This window comes from Rhinoderma darwinii, chromosome 1 (genome assembly GCF_050947455.1).
Source record: "Rhinoderma darwinii isolate aRhiDar2 chromosome 1, aRhiDar2.hap1, whole genome shotgun sequence".
NCBI lineage: Eukaryota > Metazoa > Chordata > Amphibia > Anura > Rhinodermatidae > Rhinoderma > Rhinoderma darwinii.
The window spans coordinates 119650659-119674093 of record NC_134687.1 but is presented as its reverse complement, the minus strand read 5'-3'; the positions used below and the strand labels follow the sequence as shown (position 1 = coordinate 119674093).

At 41.2% G+C, this 23435-nt stretch overlaps 1 protein-coding gene across 2 annotated transcripts in view; it reads right to left on the bottom strand.

Annotated features, from left to right (window-relative positions):
- The window catches only part of MAP9 (microtubule associated protein 9), a 101064-nt gene that overhangs the window by 34990 nt on the left and 42639 nt on the right, over positions 1–23435 (bottom strand). For both annotated transcript variants that reach the window (XM_075860319.1, XM_075860318.1), the window contains exon 9: positions 18290–18449. In XM_075860319.1, coding sequence (XP_075716434.1) covers positions 18290–18449 — 160 coding nt within the window. The remainder of the gene's footprint in view (positions 1–18289; positions 18450–23435) is intronic.

The window sequence follows — 23435 nt, the reverse complement described above, 5'->3', positions numbered from 1 at the left end:
TTTTATCAGTACCATTTTGGAGTACATACGACTTTTTGATCACTTTCGATCTTTTTTTTTAAGGCAGGATGAACAGAAAACAGCAATTCTGGCATTGTTGTTTGTTTTATATTTTACGGCGTTCGTTGAGCAGGTTTTATAACAAAACAGCTTTATAGTTGAGGTCGTTACGGACGCGGCGATACAAAATATGTGTAACTTTTTTTCCATAATAAAGCATTTTGTAAGGGGAAAAAAGTGGGTTTTTCATTTTTTTTTTCCTTTGGGGTTTTTATTTATTTAACTTTATTACTAATCCAACTAGGGGACTTCCCTATGCAATCATCCAATCGCTTTTATAATACACTGCAATACTTCTGTATTGCAGTCTATTATTGCCTGTCAATGTAAAACTGACAGGCATCTGCTAGGCCATGCCTCTAACTAGTTTTGACGGAATCAATAGCGCAGTCGACTGCGCTATTGGTTCCGTCAAGAACAACGGAACCCTGTCACAACGGTGACAGACAGAAACTATTAGCTAGGTTTCCGTCACCATTGATACAATGGTGAGGGAAACGGAAGCTTAGGTTTCCGTTTGCCTTTCCATTGAGGGGTTAACCCAACGGAAACCTCAGATGGAACCCCTCAACGGAAGGGCAACCGTGATGTGAACAGGCCCTAATTGGTTTATATCTGTAACCTTAAGAAAATCAATATTTGTACGTCTGATGTTCTGAATTATTCTCCGCAATTAAAATGGGATTCTTAACATTGTAAAATTCAACATTATCAATGATACAAAAATGGTTGTGATAATATCAGATATATGAGTTTCGCCTCTTATGTTTCTTAAGATGAAACACCATATATCATACAGAAAATATAATGAATATTTTCTTTTATGTTCAATTTTCATGAACAGCACTTTTTCATTTAAATATATTCTCCTGCCACACTGCCTTATCGGTGTGATATGCTTCATAAGCCCTACAGCCAGCAATTTATTCTACAGACATTGCTAGAGATTCCCATGCACAAAATAAAGGATTTAGTTAACGCACTTGAAATGTATGTATTAGACCAACCAGCGTCTTTAACATTAATAAAAGGGAATAAAATATGTATACTCTATTACAGCAATACACAAACACAGAAATAATAAAGAAGAGTTTTAATTCATTAAATAAAGAAATCTGCACAATATTGTCTTTTTTTTAATTTAAATAAAGCCTAAAATTAAAGGAGTTGTCCAGGTTGGAGGCTATTTTTTATACTGATGACCTATCCACATGACAAGTCATCAGTATATGATCGTTGGGGGTCTGACACCCGAACCCCGCACCGATTAGCTGTTCCGACTGCCTCCGGGCGCCAGAAGCTATGTGTAACTTCCGTGGTCGCTGACCACGAACTCCTTCCATCCAGTCGACGCCCTTCTCTCAAGAGGTGTCTGCACATATGGCCGTCTTGCTCCACAGTGACCACCAGGGCGCGCTCATGAGCTCAGTCCAGACTTGATAAGCCGGAGCAGAAGCATGTTGGTGATTGAGCTAATTGCTCCAGAGCACCCTTGGCTAGAAGAAGGTCCCAGCCCCATCCTCCCACGCCTGACCTTTGTTGTTGTATTCCAAGTCTGTCTTGCAAATGGTCCCCTAGTGTTTCCTGCTCCCAGTGTTTCCTGTTCCTATAACCTGTATCCTGATCTAGTGCCGTGCTTAGCTGTAGCCGTGCTGTGCACCACGCCTGTCCTGCTACTCCACGCCTGACGTCTATCTGCTGCCTAGTTCCTGCCAAGCCTGCCTTGCTACTGTCCGAGCTGCCACAGGTACTTTATATAAACTATAGACTCTGACCTGCGCCCTGTTGGCCAGCTGCCATACCGCCAAGGCGGTACGGCCCAGTGGGTCCACGAACCCTACGTGACCTATGCAGGTATCGGTGCCAGAGGCAGAAGGCTCCAACCACTGTATAGCGGACGTGCTGGGTTACTGCAGCTCTGCTCCTATTCACTTAATTAGGAGCAGAGCTGTAGTACTGCAGCACGGCCGCTATACAGAGGTTGGAGCCTATACAGCACATACAGAAGATTTAAGGCATGCTTATAATTAAGTCCCCACAAGTAATATTTCTTGAGGTGGTTTCACACGGCCTGATACTGGCCTGAAAACTAGCGCCAATCAACGATACATCACGTCGATTGGTGCGCTTTAGCTCCATTCGCAAGGAGCAATTGTCAGTAATGTATGGAGACAAAAGATCATCAATACGATAGTTAACCCCTATGCATTTGCATCTTGCCGGCAGGTTGTCCAGGGTTAACACTGGAAAATCTGCTGCCGACTAGTGACCATCTTTTTGGCAGCATATAAGCTCAGATCAGTCGATGAATGATCGTTCATCAGTTGATTGTTTCCCTGTTTACACAGGGCAATGATCGGGAACACTCATTTGCCCGATCATTTGCCCGTGTAAAATGGCATTTATTCACATTACATTTGAAGTTTACCCAATGTAAAAAAAACTTGGTGGAAAATATGCAGAAAAACCCAAAGTATGAACGTGGCTCTAGAAATTTGAAATTAGCCTTAGAGGTTTTCAATTAGATTCACAATCATAACAGTACCAGCCAGTGCCCTATTGCACCTGCCACACAATGCAACTACAGGTCCCTCAACAGGGAAATCCACAAAGTCTACATACAGTGCCAGAGACAAGGGTAGACCACAGTCATCTACAGAACGCCCATAATATTAGCCAAAGAACCCCTATATATTGCTGCCCACAAAGCCTCATTATATAGTCAGTCACAGAGTGCCATAAAGTGTCGGCTACAGAGCCTTCATATAGTGTCAAGCCACAGAGTCCCCCAAAATACCCAAGGTCTAAAGGTAATACAGCCCGTTATTGCTACAGTTAAATACTCTAGTACACAGACATTTTGAAGGGGTTATCTAGGATTTTAATTAATGGCCTATCCTTAGGATACTCTCGGCACTCTCAGCTGTTTGTACGGGCCACAGCATTTAAGCGAGCACAGCACCATCTTCATTATTTACCTCGGGTTTAAGGCTGTTCATACAGTACTTGCACATGCTATTACTTTTGTAGCAGCTGGGTAAGGTATTGCAGCACTGTCCCATTCAAGTGAGTGGGGCAGCGCTGCAATACCTTGCATAGCCACTACGAAAGTAATAGCATGTGCAAGTACAAACAGGAAATAAAACCATGTAAACAATGAAGAGGCTGCAGCGCTTGAACGGATAGGCCATCAATTTTGAAATCCTGGATAACCCCTTTAAGAGTACAACATGCTAAGTTATTTATATATATATATATATATATATATATATACATACATATATACAGTGAAGGAAATAAGTATTTGATCCCTTGCTAATTTTGTAAGTTTGCCCACTGTCAAAGACATGAACAGTCTAGAATTTTTAGGCTAGGTTAATTTTACCAGTGAGAGATAGATTATATAAAAAAAAAAAACAGAAAATCACATAGTCAAAATTATATATATTTATTTGCATTGTGCACAGAGAAATAAGTATTTGATCCCCTACCAACCATTAAGAGTTCAGCCTCCTCCAAACCAGTCAAACGCTCCAAATCAACTTGGTGCCTGCATTAAAGACAGCTGTCTTAAATGGTCACCTGTATAAAAGACTCCTGTCCACAGACTGAATTAATCAGTCGGACTCTAACCTCTACAACATGGGCAAGACCAAAGATCTTTCTAAGGATGTCAGGGACAAGATCATAGACCTGCACAAGGCTGGGAATGGGCTACAAAACCATAAGTAAGACGCTGGGTGAGAAGGAGACAACTGTTGGTGCAATAGTAAGAAAATGGAAGACCGAGTTGCCAAGCGGCAGCCTCGAAATCTTAATGATTTACAGATGATCTGCAAAGAGGAGTGGGCCAAAATTCCATCTAACATGTGTGCAAACCTCATCATCAACTACAAAAAACGTCTAACTGCTGTGCTTGCCAACAAGGGTTTTGCCACCAAGTATTAAGTCTTGTTTGCCAAAGGGATCAAATAATTATTTCTCTGTGCACAATGCAAATAAATATATATAATTTTGACAATGTGATTTTTTTTTTTTTATATATAATCTATCTCTCACTGGTAAAATTAACCTAGCCTAAAAATTCTAGACTGTTCATGTCTTTGACAGTGGGCAAACTTACAAAATCAGCAAGGGCTCAAATACTTATTTCCTTCACTGTATATATATATATATATATATATATATATATATACACACACACACTACCGTTCAAAAGTTTGGGGTCACCCAGACAATTTTGTGTTTTGGATTGGCTTCTTGCGTACCATACGGTCAAGCTGCTCCCACAACAGCTCTATGGGGTTGAGATCTGGTGACTGCGCTGGCCACTCCATTACAGATAGAATACCAGCTGCCTGCTTCTTCCCTAAATAGTTCTTGCATAATTTGGAGGTGTGCTTTGGGTCATTGTCCTGTTGTAGGATGAAATTGGCTCCAATCAAGCGCTGTCCACAGGATATGGCATGGCGTTGCAAAAAGGAGTGATAGCCTTCCTTATTCAAAATCCCTTTTGCCTTGTACAAATCTCCCACTTTACCAGCACCAAAGCAACCCCAGACCATCACATTACCTCCACCATGCTTGACAGATGGCGTCAGGCACTCTTCCAGCATCTTTTCAGTTGTTCTGCGTCTCACAAATGTTCTTCTGTGTGATCCAAACACCTCAAACTTCGATTCGTCTGTCCATAACACTTTTTTCCAATCTTCCTCTGTCCAATGTCTGTGTGCTTTTGCCCATATTAATCTTTTCCTTTTATTAGCCAGTCTCAGATATGGCTTTTTCTTTGCCACTCTGCCCTGAAGGCCAGCATCCCGGAGTCGCCTCTTCACTGTAGAAGTTGACACTGGCGTTTTGCGGTTACTATTTAATGAAGCTGCCAGTTGAGGACCTGTGAGGCGTCTATTTCTCAAACTAGAGACTCTAATGTACTTGTCCTGTTGCTCAGTTGTGCAGCGGGGTCCTCCCACTTCTCTTTCTACCCTGGTTAGAGCCTGTTTGTGCTGTCCTCTAAAGGGAGTAGTACACACCGTTGTAGGAAATCTTCAGTTTCTTGCCAATTTCTCACATGGAACAGCCTTCATTTCTAAGAACAAGAATAGACTGTCGAGTTTCACATGAAAGCTCTCTTTTTCTAGCCATTTTGAGAGTTTAATCGAACCCACAAATGTAATTCTCTAGATTCTCAACTAGCTCAAAGGAAGGTCAGTTTTATAGCTCCTCTAAACACCAAAACTGTTTACAGCGGTGCTAACATAATTGCACAAGGGTTTTCAAGTGTTTTCTAATCATCCATTAGCCTTCTAACACAGTTAGCAAACACAATGTACCATTAGAACACTGGAGTGATGGTTGCTGGAAATGGGCCTCTATACACCTATGTAGATATTGCATTAAAAACCAGACGTTTGCAGCTAGAATAGTCATTTAGCACATTAACAATGTATAGAGTGTATTTCTGATTAATTTAATGTTATCTTCATTGAAAAAAACTGTGCTTTTCTTTCAAAAATAAGGAAATTTCTAAGTGACCCTAAACTTTTGAACGGTAGTGTATATATACTTCCCTAACTAAAAGCTATAGGCTGCTGCCTGAACTACCCCCAAAAAATGTTGTGCTTTTAATTTTTTTATTTTATAGAATTATAACCAGGCATCAGCTTTATAAACCTATACTAATATGGGTATGTTCACACGGCCTATTTTCAGACGTAATTTGGGCGTTTTATGCCTCGAATTACGCCTGAAAAAATGGCTCCAATACGTCTGCAAACATCTGGCCATTGATTTCAATAGGTTTTACGATGTACTGTGCAGACGAGGTGTCATTTTACGCGCCGCTGTCAAAAGACGGCGCGTAAAAAGACGCACACGCACGTCAAAGAAGTGGATGTCACTTCTTGGTACGTAATTGGAGCCGTTTTTCATTGACTCCATTGAAAAAGAGCTCCAATTACGTCCATAATGGACGCCGCGGAAAAAGCGCGCACTTGAAAAACGTCTGAAATTCAGGAGCTGTTTTCGCCTGAAAACAGCTCCATAATTTCAGACGTATTTTGCGTTGCCGTGTGAACATACCCTATAGGCTATACATGTGAAAAGGGGGTAAACAAGAATCATTCAGACCATGTGGTTTAACACTTCAATCTGAAGATCCACTAGGCTTCCTTACGCACCATGGTGTTCCCTCACATGTTTTGACAAGGCTCTTCCATGTTCATGTTAACTATGTGGTCCAGAATTTGCCGTCTCAATTCTTTGATTGTTTTGCCCACAGTTTTTGGGACAAGGTCATGTTGCCTGATAGACCATGCCCATTGTCTTACAATTGATAAATTCTCGAATGGTATACACCATCCCTGTGGTCGCACTCTCGATAGACCTACCACCAATACATGCTGACAAGCCTTGCACGAACCGCATCTAAATGTACCACATATTCTGGTGCGGTTTAGCCATGTACCTGCCACATTAGAGGAAAGATGACTCTGAACCAATCGATCTTTCAGTTTGCGACCTCTGCGATATCGCTGGTTTGGGTGTCACCAGTTCCTACAGATCACGGTCCAGTTTCAAAATACCACAAAATGTATTGAGAACCTCTACCACCTGACTGGATCTGTGGTCAAAGGTGCCAATCATGCATATGTTAGGGCCCTTTTCACAGACCCCTATTGACAGCAACTAAGTTATATTAGCCGCCACTGCATGATGTCGAGCATCATCCAAAATATGGTGTGGGTAACCTTGTCTCCTAAAACGCCCCTCCAAATCATCCGCTTTCACATGAAAATCCGCTAGAGAGGAAAAATGTCTTCGTATATGAAGGCACTGTCCTTTTGGTATTCCTCTTTTTGAGGGAACAGAATGATGACTGACTGTTAGTAGACATTGTTTTTCTATGGGTAATCTGTTGCTACACGACAGATTACAAATTTCATCAAAAGAAATCCACAGATCCAATAAAGATATCCTGTTAGGTTCAATTTCTGCAGTAACTTAGGCCAAATTGATTATGGTTCAGGGCCACCCCGAATTCTGAAAGACTATCTCTTGTGCCAGTCCAAAGGATTAGGACGTCGTATATATATCTCAGCCATGTCATCCACAAAGATGGTACACTCTTCCCACCAGCCCAGGAGCAAATTGCAAATGAAGGGACTGCGGGACACCCCATCGCAGTGCTCCTGAGCAGGTGGTAGTAGCAGTCGTCAAAGAGGAAATAGTTCCTTTGCAGAACTATTTTTGATGGTTTTCTGACACTAACTAACCCTAATACTAAACTAACTAGCTGATAACTAAACTCATTTTTCTTTTTTTTAGACTTTTTATATTTTTTGTTTTTTTATAGTTTAAAAAAAAAAAAAGGAACCCCAGGGACCAAAAAATGTGGCCCTGAAAACTGGGAAGTGGTCAGTGATCTCCTATCACTAACCAAAAACATACGGGGTGACAAGGGGAACACAAGGAGGAGGAGAGGAGTGGAAAGTGAATGGAGAACGGAAAGAAAGAAACAAAAATGCTCTTAGCACAGCACTTGAATATACACAGCACTTATATTACACAGCAACTCTCCTAAAACTCGCTCCGAGCGACTCACTAACACCAACAGAGAAGTTCATGGCGGGTGCAGCAGGATCTGATGTCAACGGCAGGATCTGATGTCAGCAATAGCCGCTATTGGTCAGTAGTCACTGACTAACCAATAGCGGCAATCACCCAGGCGGGACCACAACGATTGATCCCGCCTTGGCGATCGCTGACATCAGATCCTGTTGCAGGCTATTGCAGATCATACATGTGGCAGGAAAAACGGCGCTTCATTAAATCCCCTATGTACTATTACTGAGTTGAGCGCGAATGATGCGCTTAGCTCGATGTAATCGTACTACACAGAGCAGGAAGGGTTTAAAGTCTACAATCTAGCAGCAGTCGAGTGGTACCACTGCAATGGTTTTCAACATTTGTTGCAGGGTTCCCCCACAGATTACACCCTGGGGGTCCCAACAGCAAAAATCCCTGTGATCTTATCGTGGACCTTTTTAACAAAAAAAGGGATTGCCCAAAGTGGAAATGTGGGGGTGGTTTATGTTAAAGGTAAAGCTTATTTACTCTTATATGAAATTTGTGCAATTTTCCAATATACAGTGAAAATCCTTTAGTCCGGCATCTTATAATACAAAACGTCTGACTTCCAGGCACTTTTACCCAGCACAGAACTGCTATATCAAGGGGATTTTAACAAAACCTCTCAAAATGTTTCTACCAATACAAGTGAATTTTATATATTTTCCACATCTATCAATATGCTTAATGCTATGCTAAAGAATTTTGACTGTAGTTAATTTTTTAAATCCTCAACATTATAAAGATCTCTGCTTGCTGTCAGTGAGTCGAAAGATTTTTATTCAGAGGCTGAATGCCTGTCCATTAACATACTTATTAAGAGGAAGGACACACTTAACGGCCACCTTTCGGCTGTGATGCGATCGAAAACCACGCTGACATGTCTGCGTGTTTTTTTGCAGGATAAAATGTTGTTCACCTGCAGAAACCACGTGAATATATACAAGCATTTGAGACTCAGATCGATCTGCAGTAAAACCACATGTTGGCGTGGTTTTCAGCCTCAAAGCGTCCTCTTTGTGTGTCCTTGACCTTTTGTAACGAGCCGTTCACCTGTGTCAGATAGACATGATCGGGACAGGTTTTCAGCCTATGGCTGTAAGCAACAGTGTTTTCATTCACTGGCAACAAGCAAATGGTGAAGAACTGAAAAATAAAGTATCTTAGAAAATCACAAAGCATTTAATTATACAATGAAAATCCTTGATTTACATAAAACTTAAAAAAAACTTTTTGATGGGTTTTCTCATTTTGACAACCCCTCTAAATCATATGGATATCATAAAGGGGCCCTCTTCTCAAAACCCACATTTATGTACACAGTTTTATGAGCTAGAGATGCTGACAAAGAGCGTCTCTCGCTTTGGCAGACTTAAACTAATGGCTGACAATGTGATACATGGACGTGGTTGGTATGTAATACTAAATTTGTAACAAATCATCGATGGGCCGGCATTATTTATAAAAATAAAAAAAAAGGTTGCCAAGATGAGACCCATTTAAGTAGTGAGCAACATAGAGGAAAAATACAATTTAAGTTATGTATCATCTGTGAGACATTTGAAGGGTTTTCTGGAACTTGATGTCAGTCATATTTCACTGTATACAATTTGACATCAAACCCTGTTTTTGGCTTAGTATAGTAATTTAGAATATAGGGATTTTATGATACATTAATACCCACATGTTATGTTGGTCTGCATTTCTGAAGTGATGATCTGATTATTATGTATTGCAGCACCACTTTTTTTGCTTCCTAGAATCAAATCTCTGGCTTTTGATGGGAATACTGAGTATTAAGCTTAGGGATAACCCTGAAATAGTGCTATGAAATGTTAGTACCTGTTGTGAATGGAGGATACATACAGAAAGACATGTAACGCACACGAGTAGATATCTATCCACATATTAAAGACATATTCAATTATTGTGTCAAGAACAGACAAAATCTATATATCACTTTCATCAATATTTTGCCTTTTATTCCAAGTACAAAAACATTAGGCCCAGTTTACACAGTCCTTTGACGCTGATTTTGAAGCTGGAACCGCATCAGATTCGGCACCAAAAAATGTCCGAAACCGTCTCCCGTTGATCTCAATGGGAGGCAGAGGTGTTTTTTTCCACGGCGGCTTTTAGCCGCTCACAGTGAAAGAAAGCAGCATGCTCTTTCTTGCCCCGGTTACTCCTCTGACCGCCCATTGTAATCAATGGGAGGCAGAGAAAACGTTGCTATCACTGCGTTTTTTGACCTCAGCGCTCAATGGCTGCAGGCGAATAAAGCTGCAAAAATTGTGGCAAGAAATTGCAGGCAGGTCAAAATCCTTCAGGAATTCTGAGCAAGATTTTTCTGCCTGCAAAAAGCTGTGTGAACAGGGCCTTAAATTTAGGTTAATGTTTGCTTCTCTATTGTAACAAAAAATAACAAGGCTGTAAATGGCTGGAGACACTTCTGTGCATTACTAGAGATTCATACATGTAGGACCTCTCTGGAAAGTGAGTGGTGATCTCAGTCTCATCACAGTCACTTAGGCTCTGTTCACATGTGATTCGAGGCTTTTGTTCCCAATGGAAGCCATGACAATGTGCCAGATTTGACGTAAAACAGATCGAACTGCAGACGCCGACCCCATTGACTTGAAATAGGGTCTGTCAGGTTTCCGTTGTTTTGACTGCGAGAATAAGACTGCACGCAGGACTATTCTTGCAGTCAAATTGACAGAAATTGCAAATAGAGGCTCAGAACGGACCTACCCATACATGATTATCAAAGTAATAATGGAATTGTTATTGGTTCTAGACATGCCAGCTAATTGACATGTATCAGTAAGGATTGGCACCTGGCGTTTATAGTTGGCACTTGACTTAGTTTAGGGATAAAAAAAAATAAAGCCACCAGTATGAAAAGTGCTGTGGATGTGATCACAGTGCGCCCCAAATGGGCATAAATTACTTAGCCTAAGTTGAAGGAGTCTATCCTGGTGACAGACCGCTTTTGGAGCGCAGATTTTGATTGGTAGTAGTTTTGTCTGGAGTTTTACTGGTATTTCGGTTTATAATGTGGGGGTACATGTAAGCTGTGCAGAGTAGATCAGGGCATAATCAGGTAATATAATAATGGGGTAGAAAAAACAATAAAATAATCCATAGATATGTGGTACGCTGTAAGCAATCCTTTCTGCACAGGCCAGTGTCACACTGATATTTGGCGTCCTTATTTACCACATTTTGGTGCACACTCTGCACCTTTGCAGTTTGGGGAATGCTGGGAAAGTGTTGTCCTGGTATAATACGGACACCGTCGCTTCCAGCAGATATGTTTGGGCCCTCCCCTTCCTGGTTCTTTAATTTTAGGGCCTTGATAAATGGCCTCTTGAAACAGAAGAAATGTTCCCCTCGGGCCGGCACAACTGCATATTTTTTCTTTCCTGACTTATTGGAGCCTTAACCTATTCTATTTTTTCATAGAAGTAGTGGTATGCGGGCTGTTTTTTTTGCGTGATGAGCTGTAGTTTATATTGCTAAAATTTTGGGGTACATGTGACTTTTTGATCACTTTTTATCCTATTTTTTGACCTATAAGTGACCACAAAACAGCAATTCTGGCATACGTTATTTAGTACATTTATTTACCATACGTTATAAATTACATGTTAACTTTATTCTGCAGGTCAGTACGATTTACAACTTTTGAAATTACTTTTGTGGAAATTTTTTTTTTTCTGTTGCCATGTTGTGAGAACCATAACGGTTTCATTTTTTCTTCGACAGAACCGTATGACTTTTTGATCACTTTTTATTCCAATTTTTGATAGGCACTCCACACCATTCTATCTCGCCCTTCAGTTTCTATGGAATTTCGTAGTTGACCTACCTCCTTCCAAAAAAATAAACATCATTGTGGTTGTTGTAGACAAGGCCCATTGTATTACAATTAGGCCTTACTCACACGAGTGTGTCCGTTTTGCGCACGCAAAAAACGCTGCGTTTTGCACGCGCAAATGCTCAGTGTGGCATCTGTATATGGTGCGTGGCTGCGTGATTTTTGCGCAGCCGGCATCATTATGACACTCTGTTTTTAGGTTCAGGGTATGTGCACACGGTAGCAGGCTTTTACGTCTGAAATGACAGACTGTTTTCAGGAGAAAACAGCTGCCTCGTTTCAGACGTAAATGCTCCTCCTCGCATTTTGCGAGGCTTCTCTGACAGCCGTAAATCTTGAGCTGTGCTTCATTGAGTTCAATGAAGAACGGCTCAAATTACGTCTGAAAGAAGTGTCCTGCACTTCTTTTGACGAGGCTGTATTTTTACGCGTCGTCGTTTGACAGCTGTCAAACGACGACGCGTAAATGACAGGTTGTCTGCACAGTACGTCGGCAAACCCATTCAAATGAATGGGTAGATGTTTGCCGACGTATTGTAGCCCTATTTTCAGACGTAAAATGAGGCATAATACGCCTCGCTTACGTCTTAAAATAGGTCGTGTGAACCCAGCCTCACAAACATAAAAGCCGAAGGTGCTTTTCTGGTTTCATTCATTCTTTTTACTACTGTTGCGCGAATCACGCGCGGCACCTGGAAGTGCTTCCGTGTACTGTGCGCGATTTGCACGCACCCATTGACTTCAATGGGTGCGTGCTGCGCGAAACACGGGCAAGTATAGGACATGTCGTGAGTTTTACGCAGTGCACATATGCTGTGTGAAAATCACTGACAGTCTGAACGGCCCCATTCACTTACATAGGTCCGTGCGACGCGCGTATAACACGTTCGTGTGAATAAGTCCTTAAACTAATACCCACCATGGAACAAACTGATGATCTAATGATCCGCTAAGTATTAAAATTACATGGAATTCTAGATAATGCGGTTTCTGATCAAGTGGTACAGTTCACTTCCAAATTCAGGTAAACGTTCTTGCTTGGATTGTTTTTTTTATCACGTCTCTGTTGCCGCTTATCTGTGTACCGAAATTGGATTTTTTTCCTGACTTCTTTCTCACACTACAAACTGTTGCCGCTTACCTGTGTACCGAACTTGGATAGATTCCTGATCACGTGTCTGCTTCACTCTACAACCTATTTCCATTTATCTGTGTACCGAACCTGGACTGTTACTTGACTACTCTTGCAATTATCACCGCCTTGCCAGATCATTTCAGTCACTGGACTTTGAATCTGCTACAGACCTTTGTAGACAGTCTTAACCCCTTCCCGACATTTGTCATGGAAAGCTAGTGCTTCCCGCAATATGTTGTATACTTACGACAAATGGATGGCACGGGTTCAGAAGCTGAGCCCATTCCTTTAGCCGCAAGTGTCAGCTTTATGTTACAGCTGACACCCTGCTGTAATGACGGGGACCTTAGTTAGCTCCGATGCCCCCCATTAACCACTTAAATGCAGCGGTCAAAAGCGACCACTACATTTAAGTGCCAATCAGCACCCCTGTGATGCGATCGCCGTGTGCCGGTGGCAGCAATGGCAACCAGAGGCATAACACTGGCCTCCTGGTCTACCGAGTAGGGAAGAATCCTAGGCCGGATGTAGGGCCTAAAACACTTCCGGTAGCGATGTGAATATGTCATGGGCTCAGAAGCCGAGCCTGTTTCATCAGCGGCGGGTGTCAGCTATATGTTACAGCTGACAGCATGCAGTAAAGGCAGGGACCGGAGCTTAGCTCAGATTCCCGCCAATAACCCCTTAGGTGCACCGATCAAAAGTGGTTTGAAAATTGGCACCCCTGTGACGAGATTGCAGGGATGCCGATGGCAGCTATGGCAACAGGAGGCCTAATGATTGCCTCCTGGTCTGTCAATTACGTAAGCCAATCAGGCCCCGCCAGGAGGTGAAGCCTAATCTGCTTGCTGTCAGTGAATGACTGACAGTTCTAATGCATTGCACTACATAGGTAGTTCATTGTATTAGAACAGCAATCAAACTTTTGGACCTTCAAGTCCCCTAGTGGGACTAAAAAAAAAGTGAAAAAAAAAAGTTTGAAGTAATAAAATAAAACAATCAAACTTTTTCCCTTATCAAGTCTTTTATTATTGAAAAAAAATAACAGCCTGAACTATAAAAATATTATGTTATTTATCCCGCACTGTGAATGGCGTAAAAAAAAATATTTCAGAATTGCTGTTATTTGGTCACCTTGCCTTCAGCTCTGTCGACTTAAAAATGTAAATGTTATGGTTCTCACGACATGGATACAGAAAAAATACATTCTTTTTACAAAAGTAATTTGATTGTGCAAAAAGTTGTAAAACATAAAAAAGTGCTATAAATTTGGTATCACCCGAATCGTGCTGATGAAGTTAACATGTCATTTAGGCTGGGTTCACACGACCATGTTACGTCCGTAATGGACGGAACGTATTTCGGCCGCAAGTCCCGGACCGAACACAGTGCAGGGAGCCGGGCTCCTAGCATCATAGTTATGTAAGATGCTAGGAGTCCCTGCCTCGCTGCAGGACAACTGTCCCATACTGTAATCATCTTTTCAGTACGGGACAGTAGTTCCACGGAGAGGCAGGGACTCCTAGCGTCGTACATAACTATGATGCTAGGAGCCCAGCTCCCTGCACTGTGTTCGGTCCGGGACTTGCGGCCGAAATACGTTCCGTCCATTACGGACATAACATGGTCGTGTGAACCCAGCCTTATAATGCATTGTAAACGCTGTATAAAAATAAACTGTGCCAGAATTGCTAATTTTTGGTCACCTTGCCTGCCAAAATATAGGCTAAAAAGTGATCAAAATGTCCCATGTACCCCAAAATGGTACCAATAAAAGCTATAGCTTGTCATGCAAAAAAACAGCCCTCATACCACTACATCTATGAAAAAAATAAAATAACTTAAGGCTCCAATAAGTCAGGAAAGAAAAAATATGCAGTTGTACAGGCCCGAGGGGAACATTTCTTCTGTTTCAAGAGGCGATTTATCAAGGCCCTAAAATTAGGAAACCAGGAAGGGGGAGGGCTCAAACATATCTGCTGGAAGCGAGGGTGCCCGTATTATACCAGGACAACACTTTCTCAGCAAAATTCCCCAAACTGCAAAGGTGCGGAGTGTGGACCAAAATGGGGATAATAAAGGACACCATTTATCAGTATGACACGGGCCTGTGCAGAAAGGATTGCTTCACAGCATAACAAACTTCTATGGATTATTTATTATTTTTTTATCCCATTATTATATCCTCTTATTATACCCTGATGTACTACGCACAGCTTATATATGTGCCGCATTATAAACTGAAATACCAGTAATACTCAAACAAAACTACCAAGCAAAATCCACGCTCCAAATTCAATTTCTGGAAAACACCTGTGGAGTTTGATGCTCACTACACCTCTAGGTGAATATATTGAGGGGTATAGTTTCCAAAATGAGGTCATTTCTGGGGGGGTTTCCACTTTTTTAGTCCCACATGGGCTTTACAAATACGACATGGTGGCCAGAAAGAAATTCCGCAAAATCTGCACTCCAAAAGCCAAATGGCGCCCTTCCCTTCTGAGCCCTGCCATGTGTCCAAACAGAAGTTTATGTCCACATATGGGGTATTGCCGTACTCTGGAGAAGTTGATTTACAAATGATGTTTTTTTTCTGTTGAGAAAATTAAAAATTTTGAGAAAATCTACGAAAAATTGAAAAAAAGAATTAATTTTTTTATTTTGATTACAAGATTCTAATAAAATCTACAAAACACCTATGGGGACAAAATGCTCACTACACCCCTAGATGAATTCCTCGAGGGGTGTAGTTTCAAAAAAAGGGGTCACTTTTGCGAAGTTTCCACTATACTGGTACCTTAGGGGCTTGGCAAACGCGACATGGTGCCGAGAAACCAATCCAGCAGAATCTGCGCTCCAAAAGTAAAATAGCGCTCCTTCCCCTCTAAGCCCTGCCATGTGCCCAAACAGCAGGTTATGACCACATATGGGGTATTTCCGTACTCTGGAGAAGCTGCTTTACAAATGTTGGGGGGGGGGGCCTTCTTTCCTTTACTCCTTGTGGATTATTTTTTTTTAGATAAAATAAAATCTTTACAATTTTTCATTTTCTCATCAAAATTCTAATAAAATCTATGAAACGCCTATGGGGTCAAAATGCTCACTACAACCCTAGATGAATTCCTTGTGGGGTGTAGTTTCCAAAATGGGGTATGTTTTAGGGTGTTTACTTTTTTTTAGCACCACAAGAGCTCTTTAAACCTAACATGGTGCCTAAAATATAATCTAATAAAAAGAAGGCCCCAAAATCCATTAAGTGCTCTTTTGTTTCTGAGGCCCTGGCATCAGTCCTGTAGCACACTAGGGCCACATGTGGCATATTTCTAAAAACTGCAGAATCTGGGCAATAAATATTGATCTGTGTTTCTCTGGTAAAACCTTTTTTGTTACAAGAAAAAAAAAAAAAGGATTAATGTAATTTCTGTCAAAAAAATTACATTTGTAAATTTTATCTCCACTTTGCTTTAATTCCTGTGAAATGCCTAAAGGGTTAAGAAACTTTCTAAATCTGTCTTAAATACTTTGAGGGGGTGCAGTTTTTAAAATGGGGTGATTTATGGGTTTTCTAATATATATCCCTCAAAGTCACTTCAGAACTGAACTGTCCCCTAAAAAATAGGCTTTTGAAATTTTCTTGAAAATGTGAGAAATTTCTGCTAAACTTATAACCCTGGTAATGTCCTAGAAAAATAAAGGATGTTCAAAAAACGATGCCAATCTAAAGTAGACATATGGGAAATGTTAATTAGTAATTATTTTGTGTGCTATTGCTATCTGTCTTACAAGCAGATACATTTACATTTAGAAAAATGCTTATTTTTGCAAATTTTCTCAAAATGTTGGTGTTTTTTATAAATAAATGCTGAATGTATCAACCAAATTTTACCACTTACATAAAGTACACTATGTCACGAGAAAAAAAAAAATCTCAGAATCGCTCGGATAGGTAAAAGCATTCCAAAGTTATTACCACATAAACTGACATGTCAGATTTGAAAAATTAGGCTCTGTCAGGAAGCTCAAAAGTGCCTGCGACGGGAAGGTGTTAAGATAGAACCAATCTTAATCTTGAAAAATATCCATAGGTAAATCACTGGTTGATATATACAGGTCACCCATGAACGAGGGATATATGTACACAGTTTACCTGCTTATTCACGGACTATATTTAAGTATACAAACAAAAAAGTAGAGCATGTCATACACTCTTTTAACCCCTTTGCGACATCTGACGTGTATATATACACGACGCACGTTGGGTGGGGGTGTATGGAGCGGGCTCACGCCCTGTACCTGCTCCATAGAACGAGCGTATTGGCTGTGTGTTACAGCCGACACTTCTGGGTCAATAGCCACCACGGCATATAAATGACTAAAAAAATGGGGGGCGACCCCCTGTATCATTCCAACGGCCCCCCAGTGGTGCGGTCGGGGGGTACCGTTTGTTGGCATGGGAGCCTGATGAAGGCCCTCAGATCCGCCCTCTTTATACTCCTGTGAAGGGACTGCAATACATTAGTATTGGTTCAAGTCCCCTAGGCGCTGGTTCAAGTCCCCTAGGGGGACAAGTAAAAAACAGTAAAATAAAGTTTTTTTTTATAAATTTTAAAAAAAAAATATGAAAAGTTAAAAAAAAACTTTTGACATTTTTCCTCAAGCACAATGGCAAAAAATGTCAAAATCAACATAACTGGTATCAACGCATCTGTAAAAGTCTGAACTATTACAATATACCATTATTTAGTCCATACGGTGGACGCCATAAAAAAAACAAACATTTAAACCGTCAGAATTGCTGTTTTGTGGACACTTCATCTCCCACAAAAATTTTAAAAAAAGGGAACAAAAAGCCTCATGTACAACGAAATCGAACCAATAGAAACTACAGCTCGCCCTGCAAAAAATAAGCACTCATACCGCTAAATCGACTGAAAAATAAAAAAGTTATGGGGCTCAGAATATGGTGAGAAAACGCACATTTTATTTTTAACAATCAGTTTTTTCCTTGTAAAAGTAGTAAAACATAAAGAAAATTATAGAAGTTTGGTATCGCCAAAGTTAACATGCCGATTTTACCGCATGGCGAATGCCGTAAAAACAAAACCACACAAAAGTTTGAGGAATCGCTTTTTTTTCCCTATTCCACCCCACAAATATTTTTTGCCCAGTTTCCCACTACATTATATGGTAAAATAAATGGTGCTGTGAAAATCTACATCTCGTCCCGCAAAAAACAAGCCCCCATATGTCAGTACTGATGGAAAAATAAAAAAATTACGGCTTTTGGAAAGTGGGGAGGTGAAAATCCGAAAAATGGCTGCGGTGGGAAGGGGTTAGTTAATTGAACTTATTTAGGTTTTCTTATTGAACAAATGGCTAAACAAAGCACCTGATATAACATGAAAGAACAGACTTGAGATGTTTCAGCCACAATAAAAACCAAAGAATATCCTGCTGAGGAAGATCTAAGAAAATGATTGAAATTGTACTTGTTGAAACCATGCAGAACAGTTATTGAGTGGCCTCATTGTAGCTTTTCTCTGATTATTCCAGTTATATAAATACATTATAAACATGGTTACCTGATAAACAGTAGCACGCAGTTTATCTGCAGATTCTACATCACCACCGTGTTCATTAATAGATGTGTCCAGTACTGTCAATGTCCCCAAATAGCGTGATTTAGCAGAGACTTGAGTGCTGGCTTTAGGAGCCTTCTTGGTTTGTGGTGCAGAAAAAGATCTGTAATGAGAATAACAAATTTAACAACTAAATCTTATTAACAACTAGGTGCTAATGCAAAAGCTCAAAACCACTGTGATGGCTTTGAATGAAAGAAAACAAAGCGTTTACTCCCCCAGAAAATTCTTATGGCACACTTTCAAATAATCTTTCCGCCAGTGACAGAGCTCTACATGATTCCAAAGTTTCACTTACCTGGCAAGCAGCATTCAGGGTCGGACTAGCCCATCGGAGTACCAGAGGATCTGCTGGTGGGACCGGTATCTGACACAATAATGGACCCCAAATGTCCAGCCGAAGACAACGCTATTTGAAGCTGATTAAAAGTAGATGTGAAATTGTGCTGTGTAGATGGAGGGTTGGCCCTATGTATAATTCGCTCTGGTGGACCCAATAAACCACAGTCTGACACAGCAGGATTCCCCACTGTCCTCCAGTAGACTGTAGCTTGGTGGCTCAGTGGTTGCGCTGAAGTTCTGGGTTCAAGGGCTACAGCTGCTGTATGCTAAATGCTCACCCCAAAAATATACAGATAGGGACACCATGACAATTCAGCTGCATGAGTAGCTTGGGAGTCAACATAGGATATAATTCAATTGTGAACTGCAGACAGTGCTACTGGGTTGCCTGTAACAGTGCTGTTGAGGGCATGTAGAGTTCTGCAGTGATGGTTTAAAGTTGGATTTTCTGTTCTTATCCAGATTCACAGTTGAAAGGTTTTGTCGAACTTGGACAATTTTGTCAACTCCATCTCATGTAACCTATCAGATCATCTAATAGCTCCAGGTGAGGTTTTACTGATCTGAGAAACCGACCTCTGGAGCTTGGTGCCCACTGAAAACAACGGATGCCCATTCATTTTAATAGGGGCCCTGTAACGATTTCTTTGGAAAAACAAGCATTTACCTTGAGGATCCTTCATGGATATTAGCTAACTGAAGGCGCTCCTCTGTGTCCTGTTCCGACTGGGCGTAAAAAAAGCGCATGTCACTTCTTGAGTCGTTTTACATTGACTCTATAGAAAAACAGCTCCAAAAATGGCCGAAAAAAAACGCCCCGAAAAACGAGAGTTGCTAAAAAAAAAACGTGTGAAAATCAGGAGCTGTTTTCCCTCCGTATTTTCAGATGTTTTTAATTTTGTCTGTGCACATACCCTTAAAGTGTAAAATACTGTGGCTTGCATAGAATAGAAGCCAAGAGAAGAATAACACAGCAAATTGTGATGTTCACGATTTATATGACCACTTACATAAAGCACATATATAATCGGTTCACTTAAATGCAGCTGATAAAAACCTTCAGCACACAAAACAGCAACTAATGAATATTTGATGGTGTGAGTGCTAGGAGACCGCGTTCATTTATATTTCATTGCATTCACATCTTATAGGAATTGAGGTTGGCATGTACATTTATTTTACATTTTGTTAAGTTATTGTAACCATTTCAGTACGTGAAAATCTACGACAGGAATGATTTTGTAAGAATCTTCAAGGAGAACTTTATCCCAAAGTAAAAATGAAGGAAACCCACATATGAATGTCTAAATCCAACATTATTGAGTCTGACTGGCGGAGTATAAAGGGCAAAAAACCGAATCCAATTGTCATGATGCAGCAGCAGCAGAAGATGGCATAACAGTTGGCATATGTAGCCAATCAGGTACCAGGTTTGTTTTGACAACACGGCGAGAAGTGAAAGACCATGTTCACACGGCTTATTTTCAGGCGTACTTCGGAGAATAAAATGCTTGTATTATGTTCTGAAATACGCCTGCAAACAGCTTCCCATTGATTCTGTGAAGTTCATACAAGGCGTATCTGTACACTGCTGAAATAAAAAAGCCTCGTAAAAATACACTTCTTGAAGTGGTTTACAGGCTGATTTCTACCATTTCCTATTCATTTAAAAAAAGCTTTGAAAATACGCCTCAAAATACGCTTTAGAAACGCTTGCAAAAATGAGGGTATGTTTACACGTTTATTTCAATTAGAAATATACTGTGTTGTTCATATTTGGCGTATTTTTGGACCTGATTTTCCATTGACACTAGAAAAAATGGCTCAAAATACAATACAAAATACGCTTGCAAAAACCAAAAACGCTTTGGAAATCAGCTCTAAAAATGCCTGGATTCAGAGGCTGTTTTCTCTTTAAAGAGACTCTGTCACCAGATTATAAGTGTCCTATCTACTACATAATCTGATCGGCGCTGTCATGTAGATAACAACAGTGGTTTTTATTTTGAAAAACTATCATTTTTGAGCAAGTTATGAGCAATTTTAGATTTATGCTAATTAGTTTCTTAATAGGCAACTGGGCGTGTTTTTACTTTTTACCAACTGGGCGTTGTACAGAGGAGTGTGTGATGCTGACCAATCAGTGACTAATCAGCGTCATACACTTCTCATTGTTCCAGCCCAGCATGATCCACAGCACAGTGTGATAGTGCAGTGAAAGAGGCCGGGCTGGAACAATTTACAGCCGTGTGAACATACCCTTACAGTGCCAAAATAATTAAGAATTGAATTGATATAGAAAAGTTCCATCTATGATGGAATAAGATGGGTGTTTATAGGAAGAGAGACTCTTTGGGTATATATTGTATTTCTTTAATAGCCTAACATCCACAGAAAGCAACTGTTTGGGTATAACCATGTACATGTAACCACAACTGTACATATTCTACACTTATCCCAAGATTTACCAATTGTGTATCTCGTCTTTGAATGAATAAGGATGTACAGTAAAAAATAGTGCAGTACCGTGTTAGCCAGAAACAATATGCAATGTCAAATACTTTTTTGTCAAAAATTACAAAAGTATAGTAGGTATGACTATGATTCATTTGTAAATCGCCTGACGAAGGGGCCTCTGTGCTCTGAAAACTGCATATAGAACTTTTATGGTTAGCCAATGAAGGTATCATACCTACTATACTTTTGTCTTTTTTGACACAAAAGCATGTAACATTGCATAATGAATAAGGATAACAGCCCATTCCACTTGCCAGTAAGGTAGCCCTGCTGTTTAGGGCACTGTCTTCTGGAATTTCTAACTCTAAGGGCATGGCCAGACGTGGCGGAATTGATCTGGAATTCCGCTGTGGACACTCCGCTGCGGAAATCCGCAGCAGACCCGTTTCTCCATTGCCTTCCACAGCTTTTTAGTAGGGTTCGTTTGCACGTTGCGGACAATTCCGCTGCGGAGCATAGGCTGCGGTGCGGAATTTGGTGTCCACAGCATACAATTGTTGTTGCGGACGTGTGGCGGACTGGTTGCGGACTCATTGCAGAATTTCTCCATTGACTTCAATGGAGATTCAAAATTCCGCAATGAAGTCCGCAGATGTAATGTACATGTTATGTGTGCTGCGGAGCGTATTGGTTTTACTAACATGACATTTCTTCATTCTGGCTGGACCTATGTATTTCTAGGTCTACAGCCAGACTGAGGAAGTCAATGGGGCTCCCATAATTACGGATGACTACGTGTGTGCACCCATAATTACGGGTGACTACGTGTGTGTGCACCCATAATTATGGGTGACTACGTGTGTGCACCCGTAATTACGGGAGCATTGCTAGGCGACGTCAGTAAATAGTCACTGTCCGGGGTGCTGAAAGAGTTAAGCGATCGGCAGTAACTGTTTCTGCACCCGGGACAGTGACTACCGATCACAATATACAGCAACCTGTAAAAAAAAATAGAAGTTCATACTTACCGAGAACTCCCTACTTCTGTCTCCAGTCCGGCTTCCCAGGATGACGTTTCAGTCTAAGTGACGGCTGCAGCCAATCACAGGCTGCAGCGGTCACATGGACTGCCGCGTCATCCAGGGAGGTCGGGCTGGATGCCGAAAGAGGGACGCGTCACCAAGACAACGGCGGGTAAGTATGAAATTCTTTTACTTTCACTAGGGAAAGTGCTGTCCCTTCTCTCTATCCTGCACTGATAGAGAGAAGGGAAGTACTTTCACCTCAATACGCAGCGGCTAGTCTGCATCAATTTAATGCCCATTTTGGGCAGATCCGCAACAGAATCTGCAACGCAGATTCTGTGCGGCATTGATGCGGACAGTTGCGGAAGAAATCCGCCACGTCTGGGCATGCCCTAAGGCCTTATTCACATGAGTGTATTTCCTGTCCGTGTTACGAGCTTTAAAACAACCGACATCACACGGAGCTATGCAATTTGAAATCCACTGCATGTCCTATACTTGTACGTTTTTTGCGCATCACTCACCCATTGAAGTCAATGGGTGCGTGAAAATCACGGACAGCACACGGACGCACATCTGTGTGCCATGTGTTTTTCACGCAACAGTTGCTAAAGAAATGATGAGAACAAACCACCAAAGTTTTTGCAGACGTAGAAAACGTGTGACATACGGATAACATACGCGCAAAAAAAAAAGCAGACATGCACCGTACACGGATGTCACATGGAACTGCAACGCAAGAAAAATGCTGCCTTTTTTACGCGCGCAAAACAGACACGTTCGTGTGAATAAGGTATAGGGCCCCATGCACACGAACGTGTTTTTGCGTCCGCAATTCATCCGCAAAAATGCGCATGAATTGCGGACCCATTCATTTGAATGGGCCCATGCACACGACCGTGGTTTCAAAGGTCCGTGCATTGGCTGGGAGCCCGGACTGCAAAAAAATAGGCCAAGTCATATTGAAATCAATGTATGCACAGTCCGTGAATTGCGGACACCCCGCGAATGACACTCTGCGGCTGTCCGCGTCATAATCATGGGATTTGCACACGGCTACGGTCGTATGCATGAGGCCTAAGGGTATGTTCACACACAGAGTTTTCAGCCATATTTCGGGGCAAAAACGCCACGAAATACGCCTGAAAAAATGGTAGCTAAATGCCTACAAACCTTTTCCCATTGAATTCAATGGGAAAAACAATGTTTCTTTCAGATGGGGCGTTTTTTTTTACGCGGCCGTTTTAAAAAATGGCGTGTAAAAA